The 23,931-nt window shown below is 43.6% G+C and overlaps 1 protein-coding gene across 1 annotated transcript in view; it reads right to left on the bottom strand.

Annotated features, from left to right (window-relative positions):
- The window catches only part of LOC122559968 (glutathione hydrolase 7), a 52,394-nt gene extending 28,914 nt beyond the window's left edge, over positions 1–23,480 (bottom strand). The window contains exon 1 of the mRNA XM_043710076.1: positions 22,837–23,480. Within this exon, the coding sequence (XP_043566011.1) occupies positions 22,837–23,008 (172 nt within the window). The 5' untranslated portion in view covers positions 23,009–23,480. The remainder of the gene's footprint in view (positions 1–22,836) is intronic.
- Between the last annotated feature and the right edge of the window lie 451 nt (positions 23,481–23,931).

The raw sequence follows: 23,931 nt of genomic DNA, 5'->3' as shown, positions 1-23,931 counted from the left end.
CAGACACGGGGAGAACATGCAAACTCCAGACAGTCAGTCACCTGAGGCGGGAATTGAACCCGGGTCTCTGGCGCTGTGAGGCAGCAGTGCTAACCACTGTGCCACCGTGCCGCCCACTGTGGTTAGCAGTGCTCGTGTTTCCTTTTTATTCAAGATTGTGTATTTGATTAGACAATCACTACAAGTTACATCCCACAGCATTGAGAGCAGTTTGGACCTTAGCATTGGCCTGGGAGACTTAGTATAGCTTTCACTCTATTAACAAGAAGCAGCAGTAATGCAAATTCACCAAAGAAGCCCGATTAAGATTTAACTTTAGTTGAAATGTCTGCAGGACTCTTCAGATCATTTAAAAATTCCCTTGACAAATACCAAGCAACTCCTTTTACCAACATTTTTGGTATACACATTTCTTTCTTGAAATTACAAAAGTGATATTGAAGCCTGTGGAAACACGTTCAAGAGCAAGTTGTTGTCTTCTTTTATAGAAACCTAATTGGTTTTCTCCAAAAGATTTGGAATTATGACCTATGCCCTACACAATTTAGGAAATTAGTGTCAAATCAGTGTTTTGCTCAGTCCAAAGTTTGTTAAGGACAAAAAAAAACTGCAGATGCTGGAATCCAAAGTAGACAAGCTGGAGACTGGAAGAACACAGCAAGCCAGGCAGCATCAGGAGGTGAAGATGTCAACGTTTCTGGTGTAGCCCTTCTGCAGGATAGTCTGGGCCATTCTCTCCAGGCTCTGCCATTTTGTTTGCTAGCACCATCATCAACTAATATCATCTTCAATCCTTCCCATCAGCAATTTTCTCTTTGTTAAGTTTTATTACCCTTGAATTTTTTTTTTGGTTAAATCCATTCCTCAAAGCCAAGGGAAATAGGTTTTCAATGCATATTCCATAGTGAGGTGGTGATGTAGTGGAAATGTCACTGAACTGGTAATCCAGAACCCCAGACTAATGTGCTGGAAACAAAAACAGAAAGTGCTGGGGAAACTCAGAAGGCCTGGTAATATCCAGTATCAAATGTAGTGACACTTTATCAGCACATTCTGGAGACATTAGTTCAAATGCCACACAGCAGATAATTAAATTCTAATTCATTAAAAATATGGCATTAAAAGCAAATCTAACAGTGACTGATTAGCTATTGTTGATGTCATAAACACCCATCTTGTTCATTAAATGTCCTTTAGGAAAGGAAATAGAGTCATAGACTCATACAGGATGGAAACAGACCCCTCAGTCTAACTAATCCGTGTCAACCATGTTCGCAATCTAAACTAGTCCCTCTTGCCAGCATTTGGCCCAAATCATTTTAAACCTTTCCTATTCATGAACTTATCTAAATGTCTTTTAAATGTAACTGTACCCACATCCACCACTTCCTCTGGAATTCAATCCACACACAAACTCAGTGTAAAAAGAAGTTGCCTCTCATTTCCTTTTCAAAACTTTCTTCTCTCACCTTAAAGATATGCCCCTTAGTTTTGAACTCTCCCAGCCTAGGGAAAAGGCCCTTGCTATTCATCTTATCTATGCCCCTCATTATTTTATAAACCTCTATGAGGTCACCCCTCAACCTCCTAAGCTCCAGTGAAAGAAGTCCAAGCCTATCCATCCTATTTTTATAACTCAAACACTCCTATCCTGGCAACAACCTAGTAAATCTTTTCTGAACCCTCTCCAATTTAATAATATTCTTCCATTAGCAGGGCAATCAGAACTGCACACAGTCTTCCAGAAGAGGCCTCACCAACATCCTGTATGACCTCATCATGACATCCCAACTCCAACACTCAAAGTTCTGAGCAATAAAGGCAAGCGTGTCAAACACGTCAAACACGTTTTTAATCACTCTGTCTACCTGTGATGCAAATTTCAAACAATTATGTACCTGGACTACCCAGGTCCCTACCATTAATTTTATTAATTCTGCCCTTGTATTTTTTAAAACCAAAATGCAAAAACTCACATTTATCCAAATTAAACTCCATCAGCCACTCCTCAGCCTATTAATCCAATTGATCAAAATCTCTTTGTAATCATAGATAACCTTCTTCACTGTCCACTAAGCCACCAATTTTGGTGTTACCTGCAAACTTACTAACCATGTCTTCTATATTCTCATCCAAATCATTTATATAAATGAAAACAACAGTGGACTCAGTACCAAACCATGTGGAACACCGCTGGTCACAGGCCTCCAGTCCAAAACCCAACCCTCCACCACCACCCTCTGTCTCCTACAGTCAAGCCAATTTTGTATCCAATAAGCTCATCCTGAATCCCAAGTGATCTAACTTTATGAACCAGTCTACCATATGCGGAAGCTGGTCAAAGGCTCTACTAAAGTCCATGTAAACAACATTCATTATTCTGCCCTCAATCTTTTTGGTTACTTCCTCAAAAAAACTTAATCAAGTTTGAGAGACACGATTTCCCACGTTCTGGGAAACCATTCTGACTATTTCTAATTATACCTGGCCTTTCCAAATGCACGTAAATCCTCTTTTACAGATTAGATTACCTACAGGGTGGAAACAGGCCCTTCGGCCCAACAAGTCCACACCGACCCTCTGAAGAGCAACCCACCCAGACCCGTTCCTCTACATTTACCCCTTCACCTAACACCACGGGCAATTTAGCATGGCCAATTCAACTAACCTGCACATTTTTTGGACTGTGGGAGGAAACCGGAGCACCCAGAGGAAACCCACGCAGACACAGGGAGAATGTGCAAACTCCACACAGACAGTTGCCTGAGACGGGGATTGAACACAGGTCTCTGGTGCTGTGAGGCAGCAGTGCTAATCACTGAGCCACCTTGTTGCTCTGATGAGTGTAAAGAGTGTAGGGGCATTCTTAAGAGGAAAATCAGGAGGGCAAAGATGGGATATGAGATGTCCTTAATCTTATTGGTCAAGGTTAATCCAAAGAGATTCTATAAGTACATTAATAGCAACTAGAGAGATAATAGGGCCCCTTAAAGATCAGAGAGGTCATCTATGTGTTGAACCTCAGATGATGGGAGAGATATTGTGTGTCAGTTTTTATTGTGGAGATAGACATGTACACTGGAGAACTCAAGGAAATAAATATTGATATTTTGAAAACAATTCACATTACAGAAGAGGAAATGCTGACATCTTCGAAAGCATGAAGGTGATAAATTGCCAGGATCTGATGACATGTATCCCAGGATGTTGTGGGAAGTTAGGAAAGAAATTGCGGGCCACTGGCAGAAATATATGTATCACCTATAACCACGGGTGAGGTGCGGCTAATGTTGTGCCTTTATTTTAGAGAGACTTTAAGGAGGAGCCTGGGAATCGTAGACCTGTGATACTGACATCGGTGGTGTGCAAATGGTTAGGATGTGGGCGGCACAGTGGCACAGTGGTTAGCAACGTTGGTTTGATTCCAACGTTGGGTGACTCTGTGGAGTTTGCATGTTCTCCCCGTGTCTGTGTTGATTTCCTCTGATGTTCCAGCTTCATCCCACTGTCCAAGGGTGTACGGACTAGGGTGGCTTGGCAATGCTAAATTGCCCATAGTGTCCAGGGATGTGCAGGCTAGGTGGATCATCCATGGGAAATGAGGGCTATAGGGTCAGGGGTGACAGTCTGGGTGGGATACTCTTTGGAGGGTCAGTGTGGACTCAATGGGCTGAATGGACTGCTTCCACACTGTGGGGTCTATGATTCAAAAGATTTATTTGATCCTAGTTATCCATATCTAGTATATGATTCTTTCTTAATCTTGACTAGAACCTCAATATCTTTATTCATCCATTGTTTTGTAATCCTACCAGCCTTACCCTTCATTCGAACAGGAACATAATGCCTCTGAACTCTCGTTACCTCCTTTTTGAAAGCTTGTCACTTGTCCCACGACCTCTGAAAAGTTTACTCCAATCAACTTTTGAAAGTTCTCAACTAATACCATTAAAATGTACCTTACTCCAATTAATAATTTTAGTTTTTATAGGAGGCTTACTCTTTTCCCTAACTATAAACCTGCTGTCCTTATCCAGTCTGGCCTACACGTGACTCCGGATCAACAGCGACGTGGTTGACTCTGAAATGGCCTAGGCGAAAGTGAGGACTGCAGATTCTGGAGATCAGAGTCTAGATTAGAGTGGTGCTGGAAAAGCACAGCAGGTCAGGCACCAACCGAGGAGCAGGAAAATTGACGTTTCAAGCAAAAGCCCTTCATCAGGAATGAAGCAGGAAGCCTTCGGGGTGGAGAGATAAATGGGAGGGGAGTGGGGCTACGGAGAAGGTAGCTAGAGTGCGATAGGTGGATGGAGGTGGGGATGGAAGTGATAGGTCGGAGAGGAGGGTGGAGCAGATAGGTGGGAAGGAAGATTGGCAAGTAGGACAGGTCATAAGGATGGTGCTGAGCTGGCAGGTTGGAACTGTGGTAAGGTTGGGGGAGGAGAAATGAGGAAACTGGTGAAGTCCACATTGATGTCCTGGGGTTGAAGTGTTCTGACGTGGAAGATGAGGCGTTCTTGGTGGTAGGGAGTGGCAGTGGAGGGGGCCCAAGGCCTGCATGTCCTCGGCAGAGTGGGAGGGGGAGTTGTAATGTTAGGCCACAGGGCGGTGGGGTTAATTGGTGGGGTATCCCGGAGATGTTCCCTAAAGCGCTCTGTGAGAAGGCGTCCAGTTTACCCAATGTAAAGGAGACAATAAATGGCATTGGTGGATGTGGAAGGCTCCTTTGGGGCCTTAGATGGAGCTGAGGGGAGAAGTGTATGCGCAGGTTTTGTAATTCCTGCAGTGGCAGAGGAAGGTGTCAGGAGGGGAGGGTGGGTTTTTCGGGGACGTGGACCTGACCAGGTAGTCACGGAGGGAACGGTCTTTGCGGAAAGCTGATAGGGGTGGGAGGGAAATATATCCCTGGTGGTGGGGTCCGTTTGTAGGTGTGGCCTAGCAAGCGGCAAAGAACACCAAAGAACATCCCATGAATGAAGGCTTTTAAAAAGAATCATCGGGATTGAAGCTCCATACTCTTCATCAGCGCCACTCTTCAACTCTGATCTCCAGCATCTGCAGTCCTCACTTCCTCCTTATTTCATGAAGTTTTATTATTGTTTAATACTTGGTAAATTATTAAACAATTAACCAAATTAATTTGTATTCACTTATACTCAAAGTAGACTTCTTTGCCCTGGATGTTACACCGATACAGCTTAACATTTTTTGAACATATTTATTGTTGATTCCATTAATATGTAGGTCAGTGCCTTTAGTGTTAAGGCTGGGGTTTAATGGTCTCGACATTAAGTGTGGGGGCAGATGACATCGAGGGGTGACTATGTCCCAGTCATCAACACTGAGAAAGATTGACAGATCAAGCAACAATTAGGAATATAAAGTTCTGACCATCGAATCAGGAGTCTGGTCATTGATGTCACTCTGTTACGCACCCACCCCACGCCCACCCACCTGAAGCTGCAAGCCAATCTGGAAGTAGTTCCTAGGACCAGGAAATCCTCTCTGGAGGCCTAGGCTGCAAAGAACATGAAAGGTTGCAATGACAAGGAGGTGAATAGATTAATTTTAGGGGTTATCAGGGTAGGGGTTACAAGGAGATAGCTCAGAGGGTGGGGTAGGTTCTGAGGAAAACATTAGGAGTTGACTTTCAGCATCCACTAGTGTATCTCTGAACCCAAATAGAGGCCTAAACTCCTTCCTCACACATACCAAGTTCAAGGCCTGGCCTCCACTTTAGTCACCTGCCAGTAGGACAGACAAATGGGACAATGGCAAGTTGAAGTCCTTATGTGGCTATTAATTGGCTACTTAAGGGCCTTAAATAGGAGAATTTCAGAGAGGTCAACCATACTGTTGAGAGTGAACTTAGTGTTAGTTTTGTGGATCTCAATACAAGGCTTCCCTATTTCACCTTGTCAAATTTGCAATACGTGATTAATGCAGTCAGTATGTTCTACTGGGTTAATTAGTTTAAGAAGGTGATAATTGAATCAGGAGATGTTTAGTCACACTGGAAGGAATTGGGGTCCTTTCAATTAGAGGAGACAAGCTGAGACAATTCACCGAGGCAAGGGTACAAAGGTCGGACCCTCAGAACAATCATGAGCAAGAACTCTGGGAAACAACACTCAAACAAGAAACCCTCAGTGACAGAACCAATGATCAATTTGGCGAGACATGGGTAATATTGTGAGCAAGTTGTACGTATTCTTTGTAACTGGTTTGTTATGTGACTTATTAATAAAACGTATCGTACTTCCTATTGCTGTCCAACATTTGCTGCTGCTACCTTTTTGGCTTCTGACATTGTCAGCCAGGATTCCCACCCAGAATTTCCTATCTGAGGAGGCATGAAGAGGATGGCTTTCTCCCCCGTGACAACCAGCCAGCTACATGCCCTTCCCTGCACCTTCTCAGGAAGAGAAAACCCTGGTGAATTAAACCAGCAGATTATTACAAAATCCCACTTTGTATGTTAATTGTCTTTCAGGGAAGGAAATCTCCGATCATTACCTGGTAATGAATTATGTGTGACTCGTAGTACTGCTGTGGTGCTGCCCTCTGAAGTGGTGTAGCAAGCCACACCAAACTGTAGTAATTCACTACAAAAATAACCTGTCAAGCATAAGACCTGCAGTGATTCAAGGTGATAATAAATGGTTGTACAGGACGTTGGTGAGGCCTCTTCTAGAGTACTGTGTCCAGTTCTGTTATAGGAAAGATATTGTCAAGCTGGAGAGGATTCAGAAAAGATTTACCAGCATGTTGCTGGGAATGTGAGGTAGGCTGTACAGGCTGGGACTCCTCTCAGTGGAGCTTAGGAGGTTGAAGGGTGACCTTACAGAGGTTTTTAAATTTATGAGGGGTACAGATAAGGGGATTGATAGGTGTCTTTTCCCTTAGGTGGGTGATTTCAAGACCAGGTGCCATACGTTTACGGTGAGAGGAGAAAGATTTAAAAAGGACGTGAGAGGCAATTTTTTTTTTCCCCACAGAGAGTAATTTGTATGCAGAAAGAACTTGCAGAGGAAGTGGTGGATGTGGGTTCAGTTACAACATTTAAAAGACATTTGGAGAAGTTCATAAACAGGAAAGGTTTAGAGTGATATGGGCCAAGTGGAGACAGACGGGACTAGTTTAGTTTGGGATTACAGTCGGCATGGATTGGTTTGGCCAAAAGTTCTGTTTCGTGCAGTATGACTCTGTGACAATGAGTGAATAAAACAAACACAATTTTCACTAACTTATTTTCAAAATGTAAAAACAAGTGTGCTGGAGAAACACAGCAGGCCTGACAACATCTGTTGAGAGAAAAATTTGAGTCAAGATCAGTGTCCATTTGTCAGAACTAACAATAGCTGGGAAAGGGTGGTGTGTATGCTGATGACAGAGTGGGAAGAAGGAGTTAACAGAGTACACAGAGAATGAGCCCAGAAAGAGAGAGAGAAAGCAACAAAGGTTTAGGGAAATAAAGAGAGAGCTGATGATAAGCCAAGAGAGAGATAAGTACTTGGTCGATAGATAAGCCTGAGACAGAGATGTTCCATGGAGCATGCTGATGGGTTGAACTGCTAGGCAACTGGAAACTCAGGGATGTTTTATGGACAGAACGTAGGTGTTCTGCAAAGTGGCCACACAATCTGCGTTTCGTCTCTCCAAAGTAGAAGAGACCACATTGTGAGCAGTGAATAGAGGAGATTAGATTGAGTGAAGTGCAGGTAAATCGCTACTTCAACTGGAATATGTGTATATAGTGCCTTAGATGGTGAGGAAGGTGGAGGTAAATGGGCAACTGTTGCACCTTCTGTGATTACAAGGGACTGTAGGGAGGCATTGGGAGTGGACCCAGAGGGAACAGTCCCTGGGGAAAGCTGACAAGGGAGGGGAGGGGAGGGAAATATGTGTTTGATGGTGTCATTCCACTGGAAGGTGCTGGAAAGGTAGACAAGCAGGAGGCTGGAAGAACACAGCAAGCCAGGCAGCATCAGGAGGTGGAGAAGTCAACATTTCAGGTGTAAGGATTACACCCTTCTCTACCTCCTGATGCCACCTGGTTTGTTGTGTTCTTCCAGCCTCCAGCCTGTCTACCTTGGATTCCAGTATCCGCAGTTTTTTGTCTCGAACTGAGATGGTGGAAATGCCAAATTAGGTTGCAGTGCTCCAGCGAGATTCAATACCTAATCTGCCACTTCAGCACCTTCCAGCCTTCAGGACACAATACTGAATTTAGACATGGGCTGTTCTCACACAAATTACTAACTGCCTCTCTCCTCCCCCATGCTCCCTCCCCTACCACCGTCATCAATGTAAACACCACCCTTTGCCAGCTATTGCCAGTTCTCTCAATGAACCTGAAATGTTAACTCACAGATGTTGCCAGACCAGTTTCGCCAGCACTCTCTGGTTTTCTTTCAGATTTCCAGCATCCGTAGTTATTTATTCCTTCCAAAATCATTCAGCAATCATAATTATCCTTATAAATTAAAATTATGACCCCTTTCCAAGATTACCTCATCTCTTTTTTTAATAGAATCCCGACAGTGTGGAAACAGGCCATTTGGCCCACTGAGTTCACACCGGCCCTCCAAAGAGCATCCCATGCAGGGCCCTATCTATCCCTGTAACCCTGCCTTTCCCATGGCTAATCCACCAAGCCAGCACAACCCCAGACAATGTAGCACAACCAATCCACCAAACCTGCACATCTTTGGACTGTGGGAGGAAACCAGAGCACACTACGGCGACCCACGTAGCCACGGGCAGAATTTAAAAACTCCACACAGTCACCTGAGGCTGGAGTTGAATCTGGATCCCTGGCGCTGTAAGGTTGCAACACTAACCACTGAGTCACTGCGCCACCCTTTCTGATGTTCAGTCAGTATCACATTAATATTAATTTCCTTAAAATGTTTCCTTCAAATCATCAGAAAGGTCTACACCTAAAAGTATGAATTGGTTGTTTCTCTCCTTGGACACTGCCTGCCCTGCAGAGTGTTTGCAGCATTTTCTGATCGTGTTATTGATCTCCTGAATCTACACACGGCTTCAAAGTTTTGTGAATTTCTTTGGAACATCTAATGTTCCATTCACCAATATTCAGGGTGAATCAACTGAAAATGTAATGAAACGCTTCCTGAGGTTGAATATACCGCCTGCAGGCGGTAGCTGCACAACTTGCTATTCAGGATTAGCACATATTGAGTGAGGCATATCATTACAGAGAGAGAGAACAACCAAGGACTGAGGGTAGAGACAAAAGAAAACAGCAGATGCTGGAATTCAAAGTAGACAGGCAGGAAGCTGGAAGAACACAGCAAGCCAGGCAGCATCAGGAGGTGGAGAAGTTGACGTTTCAGGTGCAATCCTTCTTCAGGACTGGGGGTGGGTGTAAGGGGAGCTGCAAATAAAGGGGTGGTGGGGGCAGGCTAGTGAGGTGGGGATAGTTGAAGACAGGTAGAGTGTATGACCTGGTTGGTCAATGGGAGGAATGAATCCGGTTGGTGGCAGTGACCAGTGGAAGGCATGGGGAGGGGCTGGGGAGGGAGTCAGGGCATGGGGATGGAGTTTATTTGAAATTGGATAACTCAATGTTGAGTCCTTCGGGCTGTAGGGTGCCCAGGTGGAAGATTAGGTGTTGTGCCTCCAATAGGAGCTGAGGTTTGTTTTGGTGTCAGCATGATCTACAAAAGACACAAGAATTCTATATTATTGTAGGAGAAAGTGAGTACTGCAGATGCTGGAGATCAGAGTCAAGAGTGTGGTGCTGGAAAAACACAGCAGGTCAGGCAGCATCTGAGAAGCAATCAATGAAGGGCTTATGCCCGAAAACATTGATTCACCTGCTCCTCGGATGTTGCCTGACCTGTTGTGCTCTTCTATATTATTGTAGCAATAATATAATTTGAAAGCAGGAGGTTGTATTACTCTTAATGCAGAGGGATTTGACATGAAAATTTGATTCAATTGTTACCAACTCCATCTCTCCTCCCTTGCTGCCACAAGAAGTGTAAAACCTGACCCCAACACGTCCCCCCTCACTTCCATCCAACGCCGCAAAGGATCCTTCCACATCCGACAGAGATTTTGCTGCACATCCAAACACCTCATCTACTGTGTCCGTTGCTCTCAATGTGGTCTCCTCTACATTGGGCAGACAGGATGCCAACTCATGGAACATTTCAGGGAACACCTCTGGAAACACATGCACCCAACAATCCCACCACCCTGTGGCCTACCACTTGAACTCCCCCTCCCACTCCGACAAGGAATTGCAAGTCCTGGGCCTCCTCCACTGCCAAATCCAACCGACCCGAGGCCTGGAGGAAGAACGCCTCATCTTTCACCTTGGGACCCTCCAACCACACAGCATCAACATCAAGTTCACCAGTTTCCTCATTTCTCCTCCCCCCATTCCTAATGAATGGCCTATTGATTCTCCTGCTCCTCGGATGCTGCCTGCCCTGCTGTGTTTTTCCAGCGCTATACTTTCTAACTCCATCTTTCTCCTTGGCAACAGTTTGAGACTGTGATTTTCTGATCACAAACTTGTACTATCAGTAAGACCCCCCCCGTTTCTATTCTGCAACATTGCCTGCCTCAGTTCACCTCTCTCAAACTCTCACTCATGTCTTCCCTAGCTTTACGTCTGACTTTTTAAAGTGCAGTCTTAGCTGGTCTCCCACAATCTGTCCCTTGAGATCATCAGAAACACTGCTCAATGTGATTAAATTCAGAGCATCAATAACAGAAGTTGCTGGAAAAGCTCAGCAGGTCTGGCAGCATTTGTGGAGAGAAATCAGAGTTAATGTTTCGGGTCCAGGGCCCCTTCCTTAGAACAGATTGTAGCTAGGAAAATTTTTTTTATGCAGAAGAATGGGTGGGGGGAGAGGGTGCAAGGAGTAAATGATAGGTGGGGATAGAGCCCAGAGAGACAGAAGAGCAGCTGGGTAGATAGAGAGGATAATGATCAGCCTGGAAAAATGAATAACCTTCTGGACTCAATATCGTGTTCAACAATTTTATGCCTTGACACACCTGGGGCTTTTGCCCGAAACATCAATTCTCCTGCTCCTCGGATGCTGCCAGACCTGCTGTGTTTTTCCAGCACCACTCTAATCTTGATTCTGATCTCCAGTGTCTGCAGTCCTCATTTTCGTCTTCTTCCATTTCCTTATCCTAACCCCAACACACCAGACCTTGTTATCACAGGGTCTGCTATTGCACTCAAACCATTGCTAGCCGCTAATTGTCCCCACTATTAGCTATTCATTTTCCCAGGGCTGATCGTTATCCACGTCTTTATCTGTCCAACTGGTCCCTCTCTTTGGGCTCGATCTCCCCTATCATTTACCCCCATCTCACCCCATCTTCTGCATAAAAAACAACTTTTCCAAGCTACCATCAGTAACCTCAGGTAAGATGGCAGGCGCTGCAGCCAGAGGTCCTCTGCTTCGCCTGTTCTTTTTATTCTTTCTCTTTATTTTCCTCCTTCCTTTTCTTTCCTGTGGTCTTGGACACCTGGTCCCGGCCTTCGGTGCAGGGTTGGTGCTCATCCACCCGGAACGGGGACTCCAGTGACCCAGAGCGGGGACAGCAGCAGCCCAGAGCAGGAGTGGCCCAGTGCGGAATATGGTAGTAGCCAACAGTCCGACCACATGCCGGCCCCGTATATGGCCTGCTGCTGAGAACCCTTGGAGAGAGTCTGTGATGTTTGTCTTTGTAACTCTTATTTTCTGACCTATGGTTATACAGTGTATAGCTGTAATGTAACATTTTTTCCATTTCTCTATTCTGTATCTAAGGATTGTACCTAGATATCTTTGTACCTAAGATGATGCTGTAAGTGGCAACTTATAAACTTTTCACTGTACACATTTGAGTACATCTGACAATAAAGCTCATTCAATTCAACTCTGAGGAGGGGTCACTGGACCTAAAACGTTACAAAGGGGACATAAATTTAAGGTGAAGGGTGGAAGGTATAGGGGAGATGTCAGGGGTGGGTTCTTTACCCAGAGAGTGGTGGGGGCATGGAATGCGCTGCCTGTGGGAGTGGTAGAGTCAGAATCTTAGGTGACCTTTAAGCGGCAATTGGATAGATACATGGATGGGTGCTTAAGCTAGGACAAATGTTCGGCACAACATCGTGGGCCGAAGGGCCTGTTCTGTGCTGTATTGTTCTATGTTCTATGTTCTATGTTACCTCTGATTTCTCTCCACAGATGCTGCCAGACCTGTTATGCTTTTCCAGCAATTTCTGTTTTTATTTCTGACTTCCAACCTCTGCACTTCTTTTGGTTTTTATTAAATTCACAGCATATCCTGTTCAGCCATCACCTCTATACTCGTTCACCTATAAAGTTCCTGATCCAGAAACGACTTCATCATAAGATTCTCATCCTTGTTTCCAACGCTTTTCCAACTCTGCAATCTCGTCCAGTTCCTTGACCCTCCTAAATATCAATGCTTCTCTAATTTGGCCTCTTAGGCATCCTGATTTCAATTACTTTACTGATGGCTAAGTACTGGAATATTCTCCTGCTTTCTTCCTTGAAGCCACACCTTAAAACCTACCTCTGAGCATAGTATTTGGTGATGCAACCCATTATCTCCTTATATGGCTCAGAACACACTGTTTTATAATGTATTCCTGGTGAAACAGCTTGGGACCTTTTGTCAAATTAAAGGCATTACTTCGATACAAGTTGTTGTTTTACTGCAATTGGTAATTTCTTTATGAATGAACAAAGCTCTCAGTTACCTTGATAGGATCACAAGAGATGTGATCGTAAAACGAAAGAAACTTTATCTGTTCTCAATCCATCCCTGTCCATCTGTTTTCTAAGATCCAATTACCTATTGGTAACAATTAACGGAATCTCAATCGCTTGGTTAGCACAGGCAAATTTGTACTTTTAGGCCACTTCCAAGAAAGGTAAACACAGTCCCAAATTATTGAAGGTACATAGAAGACAAAGGTGACCTCACTTGATCCCTCAATTTACCCCTGCCTCCAATATCCTCAGCGTAATTGTGTCACATTCTTTCAGTAGTGATCATTTCAGATCAGGCTGCAGGCCTCTCCTCATAGTCTTCCAGCTCTCTGATGATCCCCAGCACCCAAACCCTCCATTACTAGCCTTGGTCGGGTAGCTCATTCCCACACGCTCCCTGCTTATTTAAGCTTGTGAGCCCAATATCTGCAGGGTAGTGGAGTTCAAAACTAGAGGGCATAGGTTTAAGGTGAGAGAGGAAATATTTAAAAGGGACCTAAGGGGCAACTTTTTCACGCAGAGGTTGGTGAGTGTATGGCATGAGCTGCCAGAGGAAGTGGTGGAGGTGGGTACAATTACAACATTTAAAAGTTAAAAATCACAACACACCAGGTTATAGTCCAACAGGTGCATTTGGAAGTAGAAGCTCTTGGTGCGCTGATGTGGGAGCAGTGCTTCGAACGCTTGTAGTTCCAAATAAACCTATTGGACTATAACCTGGTGTTGTGCGATTTAAAACTTTGTTCAGCCCAGCCCAAAACAGGCACCTCCACATCATGGCTAACATTTAAAAGGCATTTGGATGGTGATGAGGGATATGGGCCAAATGCTGGCAAATGGGGCGAGATTAGTTTAGGACATCTGGTCGGCATGGTCCAGTCAGACCAAAGGGTCTGTTTCCCTGCTGTGCAGCTCTATGACTGGCCTGCAGCCAACTGAGTGATAGTTGCAGACACAACGCAATAGCGGCAAGAGGATTACAGAGGGTTATTGAGGCTTGAGTAGGAAGCATCTCTCCCATTTGTTTCTTTTGCACGTGAGGACAGATCAGATCAGTTCACCAGCCATCAGTGGGCCATAGCTATCTGGCTTCTAGCATTCCAGTAAAACAATGAGAAAAGGAGAAAAGGAGAGAAAACTGGAAAGTATAACATAGAGGGAAACATGTAGGAAACAAGGAAAAGCAGAAGAGGATCTACAGGAGTTGAGGAAATACAGAAGCAGAAGGAGAAAGAAACAGAATGAGATAAGGGATAAGAAAGCAGTTTGTCATATTGAGGTCAACATTTTGAATTCTGTCTGGCTGATTTTAAATATATCTATTTTTGTGCAGCTTAAAACATAAGGGATCTTCCACATAAGACAGAGATGAGAAGAATGATTTTCCTTCCGAGTTAGTCTGTGAAATCGTCTTTTTCAAGAGAGCAGAAGAACCTTCAACGGCCTCATTGAAGATTCGTAAGGTCTAGTTAGATAGAGTCATGACTGACAGAAAGCCAAAGAGTGGAACATGGAATTGAGGCCACTATCAGATCAGCTGGGACCTTATTAAACAGCAGAGCAAACTTAAGGGACCAAATAGCCTTGGAAACAAGGAGAAAGATTGGGCTATCCAGCCCATCAAGTCTGCCCCAACATTCAATATGATCATGGCTGATCGAACACCTCAATAACTTTTACCAACACTATCCCCGTAAACCTGCATACCTGTTGTTCTCCACTTTAAACATATTTGGAGACTGAGCTTCCACAGACCTCACTGGTAGAGAATTCCAAATTCACAACTCTCTGAGTAAGAACATTTCTCTTCCTCTCGGGAAACATCTTATCCACATCTGCTCTGTCAATCCTTTAAGTATTTTGTAAATTTCAATGCTTATTCCTACTCTCATTTCATACATCTATACGTATCTTTATTTTATCCTCATACGACTAAGTAGATATAGTAAGTTCTATAAAATATCTTTCAATGTAATGAACTGCTAACTTTGCAGTGTTATGATTTTTAACTGTGGTCTGTAAGCATGTGGGACAGGGTCCCAAATCTGGTATGATTTCAAACACACAGATCACAAATACACATTTAATAGGATGAAAGCTTTCTGAATGTCTGTGCGAACGTAATGTACTGTGACACATGCAATAAAACGCAGAGATGCTAGAAATGGACAGTGACACTTTGGATGGATATGATTTAATTGGAGGCATCCCTCTCCAAAACATGACTGTGTAAAAATATATCCCTTAACTTTTTTCCCTAAAACACTGCTCTCACAAATCTGACTTTTACACAGTTACATGCAACGTGAACGCACTGACTGGGTTAAAGGCTAGTCTCAGATAAGTAAATGTTTAGTGGCATCATGAGCAACATGGTAGAGACCAGTTCCTGGCCTGGGTGGGGAAAGGAATATCTGAAGATGCAAAGTGGATTTCTCCTCTTGAACATACCTATTGAAGTAGTCAAATTGTCAAGCAGTGAGAGATTTTGATGGAATAAGGAGAAACAAAGGTGTGCATCAGTTGCCAGAGGACACTGGCATCCAAGAGAGAATTTGGATAGAAATAGTGTGAAAGAGTATGGGGAAACAATAGGAGGTTGGCATTAGGTAATGATGCTCAGTTACAGAGCTGGTGCTAGGGGGCAATGTGCCAAATGGGCTTCTTCTGTACCGTAAAAAGTCCTATGATTTTGTGACAAGATTTAAGACAAATAGTAAGCATACCTGAGGAAGGATGTAGAGAATCTTAAGTACAACAATTGGCTATAATCTAGAACACATGGCCTGAAAGGCTGTTGGAAGCTGACTCATTAGTGATTTTCATAAAGCAGAATAATGCACATTTTTATATGACTGGAGAGGATTACAAAGAACAGAATAAAAAAGAGCAGCAGTCGACCACACAGCCAGTTGAGTCGACTCTACCACTTTCACAAGGCAGGGTGGGCTAACACCAAGGAAGGTACTGCTGAGAATGGGATAAAAATCAGCAGGTAGACAAGCTGGCTAATGGTGGGCACAAGGTGAATGGGGACAGGCTTCCAAATAAAGCAATCTGTAAAATTAACACAATAACCTCTGTGTTTGATAGATAATCTTCCACTGAGCCTTGTCAAGGGGAGGGGGAGGATTTAAATGTTTCAACTGTGAATGAATCGGTCTGTTCATTGTCAGGCATAGGTGTAATTTGATTAATGAATGCAAACTTATTGGCACATAGACTTTGTTCCTAAAATGGAGGCAAGAGGTTTTAGAAATTTAGAAGCAGATTTTATTTTCACTAATAACAACATACGTTTTTGCTCTCTATGTTTTGAGTTTATATATGTTTGCCAAGGGCACCATTCTTCCTAAACATACCCTGCAAATCAGGAACATTGCACACTGTTCCTGAACTATTGACATAGTTTATGAATAGCTAAAACCCGAGCATCACCCCAACACAATAAACCTCATTCATTTGCCTTTTATTGCTCTGATTTATGTTTGTTATAAACAATCCTCAGTCCAAGATAATAAATTACAAATTACAAAAATTACAAAATCCCTTTTCTACCGCCACTACCATTTCTTTTGCCTTTTGTTCTGTTGATCACTTGATGGTAGGTGTGTGATTTATATGCATTAAAATATCACTTATTTTAGAGTTTGAATTTTGAAGTAGTGGTATATGGGCTTTGTCTATGTCTATGAAAGGGTTGAATGATTTAACTTGTATTGCTGTCACCAATGCAATTTATTTAAAAACACAGTATTAGAGAGTGATTTCCAGAGTGTAATGTTGCTTTGTTTTCATTGGGAGAGCTTATGAACAACCAAAGTAAATAGTTATGCATCAGGCTTTTGGTTAGGAGAATTGTTTTTAAAATATTTTGATTAGGGCAGCACCTTTAGCTTGGGGAAAAACCATTTGGCTTTTAACCTGGTAGGTTTTGTGGAAGTCCTGGCTCAAGCTAGATGTGTGTACGACAGTTACTCATGTTAGAAGAAGATTGGATTAGAACTGTTAAGTAACTGGTCACCTCAGTGCAGTTTAGTTTAAAAATACCAGACTAGACATATTTGGTTAAAGCTCTGAAGGACTATTCGAAGATGAAAACGTCAATGCTCAACTGTATGAATCCTCCCGGAAGAGTTTATCAGATTCTCAAAACAGACAATTGAAGTCATGGTTAATTAAGCTCTATTGATGTGAAAGAGAAGGCAGGACTCTCTAGTGCGAGTACTGTACAGGAATGCGTCTGGGATTAATGGAATTATATTTTACTAGGTGTTTCTAAACCTTTAAACTTTTATTAAATGTAAACAATTTGATTTAATTTATTTTACCTCCATATTTTTCTGTATTAAACTTCCATTTTATTGTTAAAATGAATCTATAATATTGTGTGCGAGTGTTTCGGTTAAAAACCACCTGGTTAAAACAATCTGGGATCTAACTTGTCCAGTAATAACATCAGATGAAATCATAACAATCTCCAATCTTCCTCACCCACTAACATCTCCCTGACCTTCCCTTCCGTTCCACTTCCTCCTTCCCATTTTCCTCTGTAGCCTAAAATCCAACAACTTTCTAAAAAGCATCATATTGGCCTCTTGATGTCTGTTCTCTCTATGCTGCCAGACGAGTAATACTAACACATTTATTTCTATCTGATTTCTGTCTCAGGAGGTAATGTAATTCCCACAAACAATGCAGCCAGCCATTTTTAACATTCATAAAACCAAACTTCATAATGAATTACATAGTCAGAGGTTGACAAACTCACTGTGGCCAGAAATTAAATCAAGCAAACAGGCTGCTGGTGGAAACAGATTCCATGGGAAGTTCCAGTCTTGGACAAGTGCTTAAAAAAGACTCATTTGCAAGCAGAAGAAAAGAAATATAGTTCGGGATTAGATTTGACAGTTTTTTCAAAGATTCTAACAGAGGGGAAAATAGGTCTTATTCTTTAGGGTGTAGGTTTGCTCGCTGAGCTGTAGGTTTGATACCCAGACGTTTCAGTACCTGGCTAGGTAACATCATCAGTGGCGACCTCCAAGTGAAGCGAAGCTGTTGTCTCCTGCTTTCTATTTATATCTTTCTCCTGGATGGGGTTCCTGGGGTTTGTGGTGATGTCATTTCCTGTTCGTTTTCTGAGGGGTTGATAGATGGCATCTAGATCTATGTGCTTGTTTATGGCGTTGTGGTTGGAGTGCCAGGCCTCTAGGAATTCTCTGGCATGTCTTTGTCTGGATATCAAACCTACAGCTCAGTGAGCAAACCTACACCCTAAACCTCAACCTGAGCTACAAACCTTCACAAACCTTGCGAAGGTCTTATTCTGCGCTTCAAAATTCCATGGAGTCCGAAATAACTCTACGAAGGAATCCTGTCACCAAGTCACCCTTTATTCACACATGCAGAATACCTGACACTGACCCAGCTAACTCACAGGAGAAAGTGAGGACTGCAGATGCTGGAGATCAGAGCTGAAAATGTGTTGCTGGAAAAGCGCAGCAGGTCAGGCAGCATCCAAGGAGCAGGAGAATCGACGTTTCGGGCATGAGCCTTTCTTCAGGAAGAAGGCCCATGCCCGAAACGTCGATTCTCCTGCTCCTTGGATGCTGCCTGACCTGCTGCGCTTTTCCAGCAACACATTTTCAGCTCCCAGCTAACTCACAGCCAGCTCCTAGAGTGAGCAGAATCCCGAACACATCTGTTTATTTTTTTTTTTCTTCACATCTGTTTATATCTGTCAGCCAGGGTTCCCTGATTGGGCCAGGTTAACAGCCCCAATCAAGGAACTCATATTCTATGACTGCATCTGCTGACCTTGTTCCAATCACTATAGAGTCATTGAAAAAAAAGTGCATAGGTTAGCTGGCTCCTTAATATGTTGCTGAACTTGTAAGGGCAACATTTACCATTGTTATTTCAGAATATCCACTAACCCATTTGATGGCATTGTGAAAATATATTTCCTGATTACAGGTAATAACTAGATTCTTACTCCCACGTTCAAAATCATGGGTAAGAAGACGCCAAACAGATGCCAACTTCACTCTAATACTTCACCTTTGAACATTCAGAAATTGTGCCATCAAACCCTCCCAGATTGTCATGGCAGCAGTAGATGAGACCGAGGAGCTTTTGTGAAGAGTCAATATTCCCCCAAATCTTGTAGAGTTCTGTTCTGATGATGTTGAATGCTTCCTTAAAGTCTACTAAAATAAGGCAAAGGGGTATACTGTTCCCTTCATGTTTCTTGTAGCTGGTGTGTCCAGAAGATCATGTCCACAGTAGGTTTGTTAGCATTGAAAATCCTATGCGCTTCCAAGTCCCTTCGTCTACAATTAGATGCAGTGTTTTATGTATGCCACAAGCAAAGGCCTTCCCTGTGATTCTGAGTAGTGAGATCCCTGGGTTGTTGTTGCAGTCTCATCTGCTATCTATGTTTTTGTATAAAACCAAAAGAAATAGGAAAAGGAGTAGGCCAATCAGCCCCTCAAGTCTGCTCCATTCAATAGGGTAATGGCTGATCCGACATTCCTCATGTTCCTTGATCTCCTTACTGATCAAGAACCTATATAACTCAGCCTTAAATATATATAAGGACTCTGGCTCCATGGCTCTCTCTGTCAAGGGGTTCCAAAGATTCTCACCCTCTGACGGAAGAAATTCCTCCTCATCTCAGTCTTAAGTTGGTGTCCCTTTATTCTCAGACTATGCCTTCTGGTCCTAGATTTTCCCATGAGAGGAAACATCCTCTCAGCATTTACCCTATCAAGCCCTTTAAGAATCCCATACATCTCAATGACATCACCCCTCATTCGTCTAAACTCTGGTGAGCAGAATTCCAGTCTGTTTATCTTTTGTTCATAAGACTATCCCTCCATACTGGGGTTCATCCTAACGAACCAATCCCCTGAATTGCTTCCAATGAAAGATGTAGTTCCTTAAATAAGGGGACCAAAACTGCTCACAGTACTCCAGATGTGGTCTCACCATCACTTGTACAATTGCTTTTTGACTTCTGTACTTTTCTACTCCACCCTCTTGAAATAAGGGCCAACAGTCCATTGACCTTCCTGATTACCTGGCTGTCCCTGTGCTGTAGCTTTCTAAGCTTCATGCGCAAATCCTCACAAATCCTTTTGTGTTGCAGCTTTCTGCAGCTTTTCTCCATTTAATTTATACCCTGTTTTTTTGTTCTCCAAAATGAACAACTTCACATTTTCCCACAATAGACTCTGTTTGCCAACTTTTTGCTCACTTACTTAAACTTTTGATATCTCTCTGGATCCCCTTTGCAACTTGCCTTTCTGCCAATTTGTCCACAGTACTTTCACTTTCTTCCTCTAAGTCATTAATATATATTTGTAAATAATTGCAGTGATCCTGTGGAATCCCATTAGTGTGCTGTGTCAGAAATGTAGTCAGAGACAAAAAATTTGCAGATGCTGGAATCCAAAGTAGAATCCAGGATCCTGAAGATGGGTTATATTCGAAACATCGACTTCTCCACTTCCTGATGCTGCCTGGCTTGCTGTGACCTTCCAGCCTCTTACATGTCTAATGTGTCAGAAATGTGGACAATATATAGCAGACATCTTAAATCCCAGAAAGTAATTATCACCAGCAATGCCTCTGCAAAATCCTGAAAATGCACTAGTAGAACAGGTGCTCCAAAACCCATGTTCTTTCTGAGTCACCAACCTCACTACAGGCACTGGTTACAGCCAGTCAGTTGCACTGGCTGGGCCACATTGTCCACATGCCTGATACAACACTTCCAAAACAAACCCCCTCCTCCAAGTTTCATCACAATAAGCAGATGGCAGGATGGCAGAGAACATGCTTAATGACCCCCTCAAAGCCTCCCTTAAAAATACTGTCATATCTTTCCCATATCATGATAATCTCTTGCCCATGATAGCCCGCACTGAAAAAGAAGCATCTGCCAACCATCTTGGGCATCTCTGACCAGTAAAGGTGGAGGCTAAACACAAACAGCAAAGAGTGTGCTAAAGCCCAAGCATCCAACTCTCCAACCTCTTCAAACACCACCCACTCCATCTGTGGCAGCATATTTAGATCCAACATTGGACAGTTTAGTGACCTCAGTACACACATCAGAGTGGATGAAAGTTATCCTTGGTCTCAAGGGACTGCCTACTAAGTCATCCACTTAAGTAACTGAGCTACAAAGACTCATGGAGATTCTCTTCCATGCCTGTAACTTGTTTCTTCCCTCCAAGTATCAACATGAGCTGTGATCAAATGAAAAGGCATCACATCTCTGCCCCGATCACACTAATAACACCCATTGAACATGATTGGTAAATTCTGCCACCTTGTGACATGCACCAATCTCAAGAAGAGGCTTACCATTTCCACCTTTGTCTGGGTATAACCCAGCAGAACTGGATCATGAATGCAGCAAACTTCTTACATGTTTGTTGGCATTTACCAATCGGGGTCAACTTTTTTGGCTTGGGCACATTCGAAGGATGGAGGGTTGGAGTGGGAGGTTCAGTACTTTTGTGGTTGTAGAAATTGGGGATGAAGGGGTTGTGCCAGATCCCTCCTTTGAAAATCTAACTGAAGTTGCTAACTCGAATCCTAACTCTAATTGATCCAGTGACTCTAGAAACCTCCAGTCCCACTTCCCAGCTCATTTCTCCCCACTGCCTGCCCACCCAGGTCAGCTTGATCATCAACTGGACACCTGCCCTGGCAACACCACAGAAATTCTCAAGTCACCTTTAAAAACCATGCAACTCTAAGAGGGGATTGCGGGACAGAGCTGGTGTTTGTGTGTTTGTGTGGGGCTGTGTGTGTGTGGGGCTGTGTGTGTGTGTGTGTGGGGCTCTGTGAACGTGCGTGTATATGGCTGTGTATGTGTGTGGGGGGAGGGGCTCTGTGTACGTGCGTGTATATAGCTCTCTGTGTGTGTGTGTATTCCTGCACCAGATTAGGCTACCATGAAGGATGCTCCTTCTCAACCTCTTGGGTTAAAGTACCACCAGTGATCTCTCTCTCTCTCTCTCTCTTCAATGATAGAGCAGCCTGAGACTCCAGTAGGACCATGGCAACTTTATCTTTGTGTGTGTCTGTGAGATAAAGTAATTCAGATTTATTAAAAAAAAAGCAGATTTAAAGTAGAAATCCAGAACAAATGGTGCCTGGGAAGGTCAGACCTGGGTCTTTGGGGAAGGTCAAAATCACAAGCTAATGACAGAGGAAAATGACAACTCCCCCTGTAGGTTGGCATGTGCCACTCTAATGAGCAATGGCTTGGCAACAGATGTCAAAGACAACAGTCCAGGACAGCACCTGAAAACCTCAAGCGTGGTACCTGGGGCAGAACCAGGTCAGACCCTTAATCTATTAGCACATGTGGGGCAATATTATGACACCTCCTCAACCTGAAATGCACTGATTAGATTCCCTACAGTGTGGAAACAGGCGCTGCAGCCCAACCCTCCAAAGAGTAACCAACTCAGACCCATTTCCCTCTGACTAATGCACCTAACGCTATGGGCAATTAATTTAGCATGGCCAATTCACCTGACCTGCACATCTTTGGGCTGTGGGAGGAAACCGGAGCACCCGGAGGAAACCCACCTAGACACGGGGAGAATGTGCAAACTCCACACAGTCTCATCCGGAGGCTGGAATCGAACCTGAGCCCCTGGTGCTGTGAGGCAGCAGTGATAACCACTGAGACACTGCTGCCTGTCTTTGGTGGATTGGAGGGGCCTCCTCAATTCAATGAAAACTGGGAATCAGTGCTTCTTTGTACCTTTCATGGAGCCCGGCCCAATGACCACACCACCCCTTCCCCCAAAACAAAAAAAAGGGTTAATTCAGGAGCAGGCGGTGTTAAAAAGCAGAACTCAGGTCTTTCCCTGCAGAGTACGATGTCTCCCAGACATTTTAAAATCTGATATCCATCCTAATCCGACACACCTCAATAAAATGAGGGCATGGTTATATGCGTCTACATTTTCATACCTGCCCAGTTCTGTCAAATACCAACATTTATTTCTCAATAGCTGCCCGGGAGACCGACCTGTGGTGTCCGGGTCACAGAGGGACGAGTCATCGTCTTTGCGGTACCGCAGGACGTTGTCGGTGGAGCCGGTATCGTCCTCGGGAAGCCGGGGGAAGCTGGTGATACTCATGTAGTCTACCGGCGAGTAGGCCCCGAGGTTAGTCTCCTGGCCGGCTTCTTCTTCCGCCATCCTCGGTGTATTTACCCCTTCTGTAACCTCTCTGCTCCAGCACAGCAATTGGGAAGGGGCAACACAGATAAGGCGAGCCGCTGGAGACAGCTCCTTCTGTCCCCCGCAGCGGTGCACTGATGCCCTTTAATTCCTCTCTCTCTCTCTCTCTCTGTGTATACTGTAATGTGTCTCTCTGGCTTGTGCGATATTCCTTTCAATTTGTGACTCTTCCCCTGTTGGAAGCGGGGAACCGCCTGTGCACGGCGCCAGCAGGTTAAAAACGATCAGGAGAAAGAGGATTTCAAATGACTAGAAAAATCAGATGGGTGGAGGAATACAGCGAGAAATGCAAGTGGTTCAGATGAAAATCGTATGGATCAGATGACAACACCATACAGTCTTAAGCACATACAAAGCATCGATAGGTGCAATTTATGTTTATCTGTATATAAAATATCTACACGGATTTTTGCCAAATTTTAAGTCATTCTACTGTAATTAAATGTTACAAATAAAAATGCTTTTAATGTAAATTTACGATATAATTTTGTGTCTATGTAGCTAATTTTTGTTGCTACAGGTAACGATGGTGTTGCGATTGTGTTTTTAAAAAAAGCAAAATACAAAGGAGGGGGAGAATCGCTGTGATACTGCCCTGCGGAGGGGTGAAATGAATCAAAATCAATAAATCGACAAGATACAAGTGCGGAGCGTCGGAGGCTGAGGGGTGACCTTGTGGAGGTTTATAAAATCATAAGGGGCATGGATAGGGTGAAAAGACAAGGTTTTTTTCCCCCCAGGGTAGGGGAGTCCGAAACTAGAGCGCATAGGTTTAAGGTGAGAGGGGTAAAATTTAAAAGGGACCTAAAGAGCAACATTTTCAGGCAGAGGGTGGAATGAGCTGCCACAGGAAGTGGTGGAGGCTGGTACAATTACAACAT

This window comes from Chiloscyllium plagiosum, chromosome 20, assembly GCF_004010195.1.
Source record: "Chiloscyllium plagiosum isolate BGI_BamShark_2017 chromosome 20, ASM401019v2, whole genome shotgun sequence".
Lineage (NCBI taxonomy): Eukaryota > Metazoa > Chordata > Chondrichthyes > Orectolobiformes > Hemiscylliidae > Chiloscyllium > Chiloscyllium plagiosum.
The sequence above is the reverse complement of the archived record's forward strand: the minus strand, read 5'-3'. Positions and strand labels throughout refer to the sequence as shown.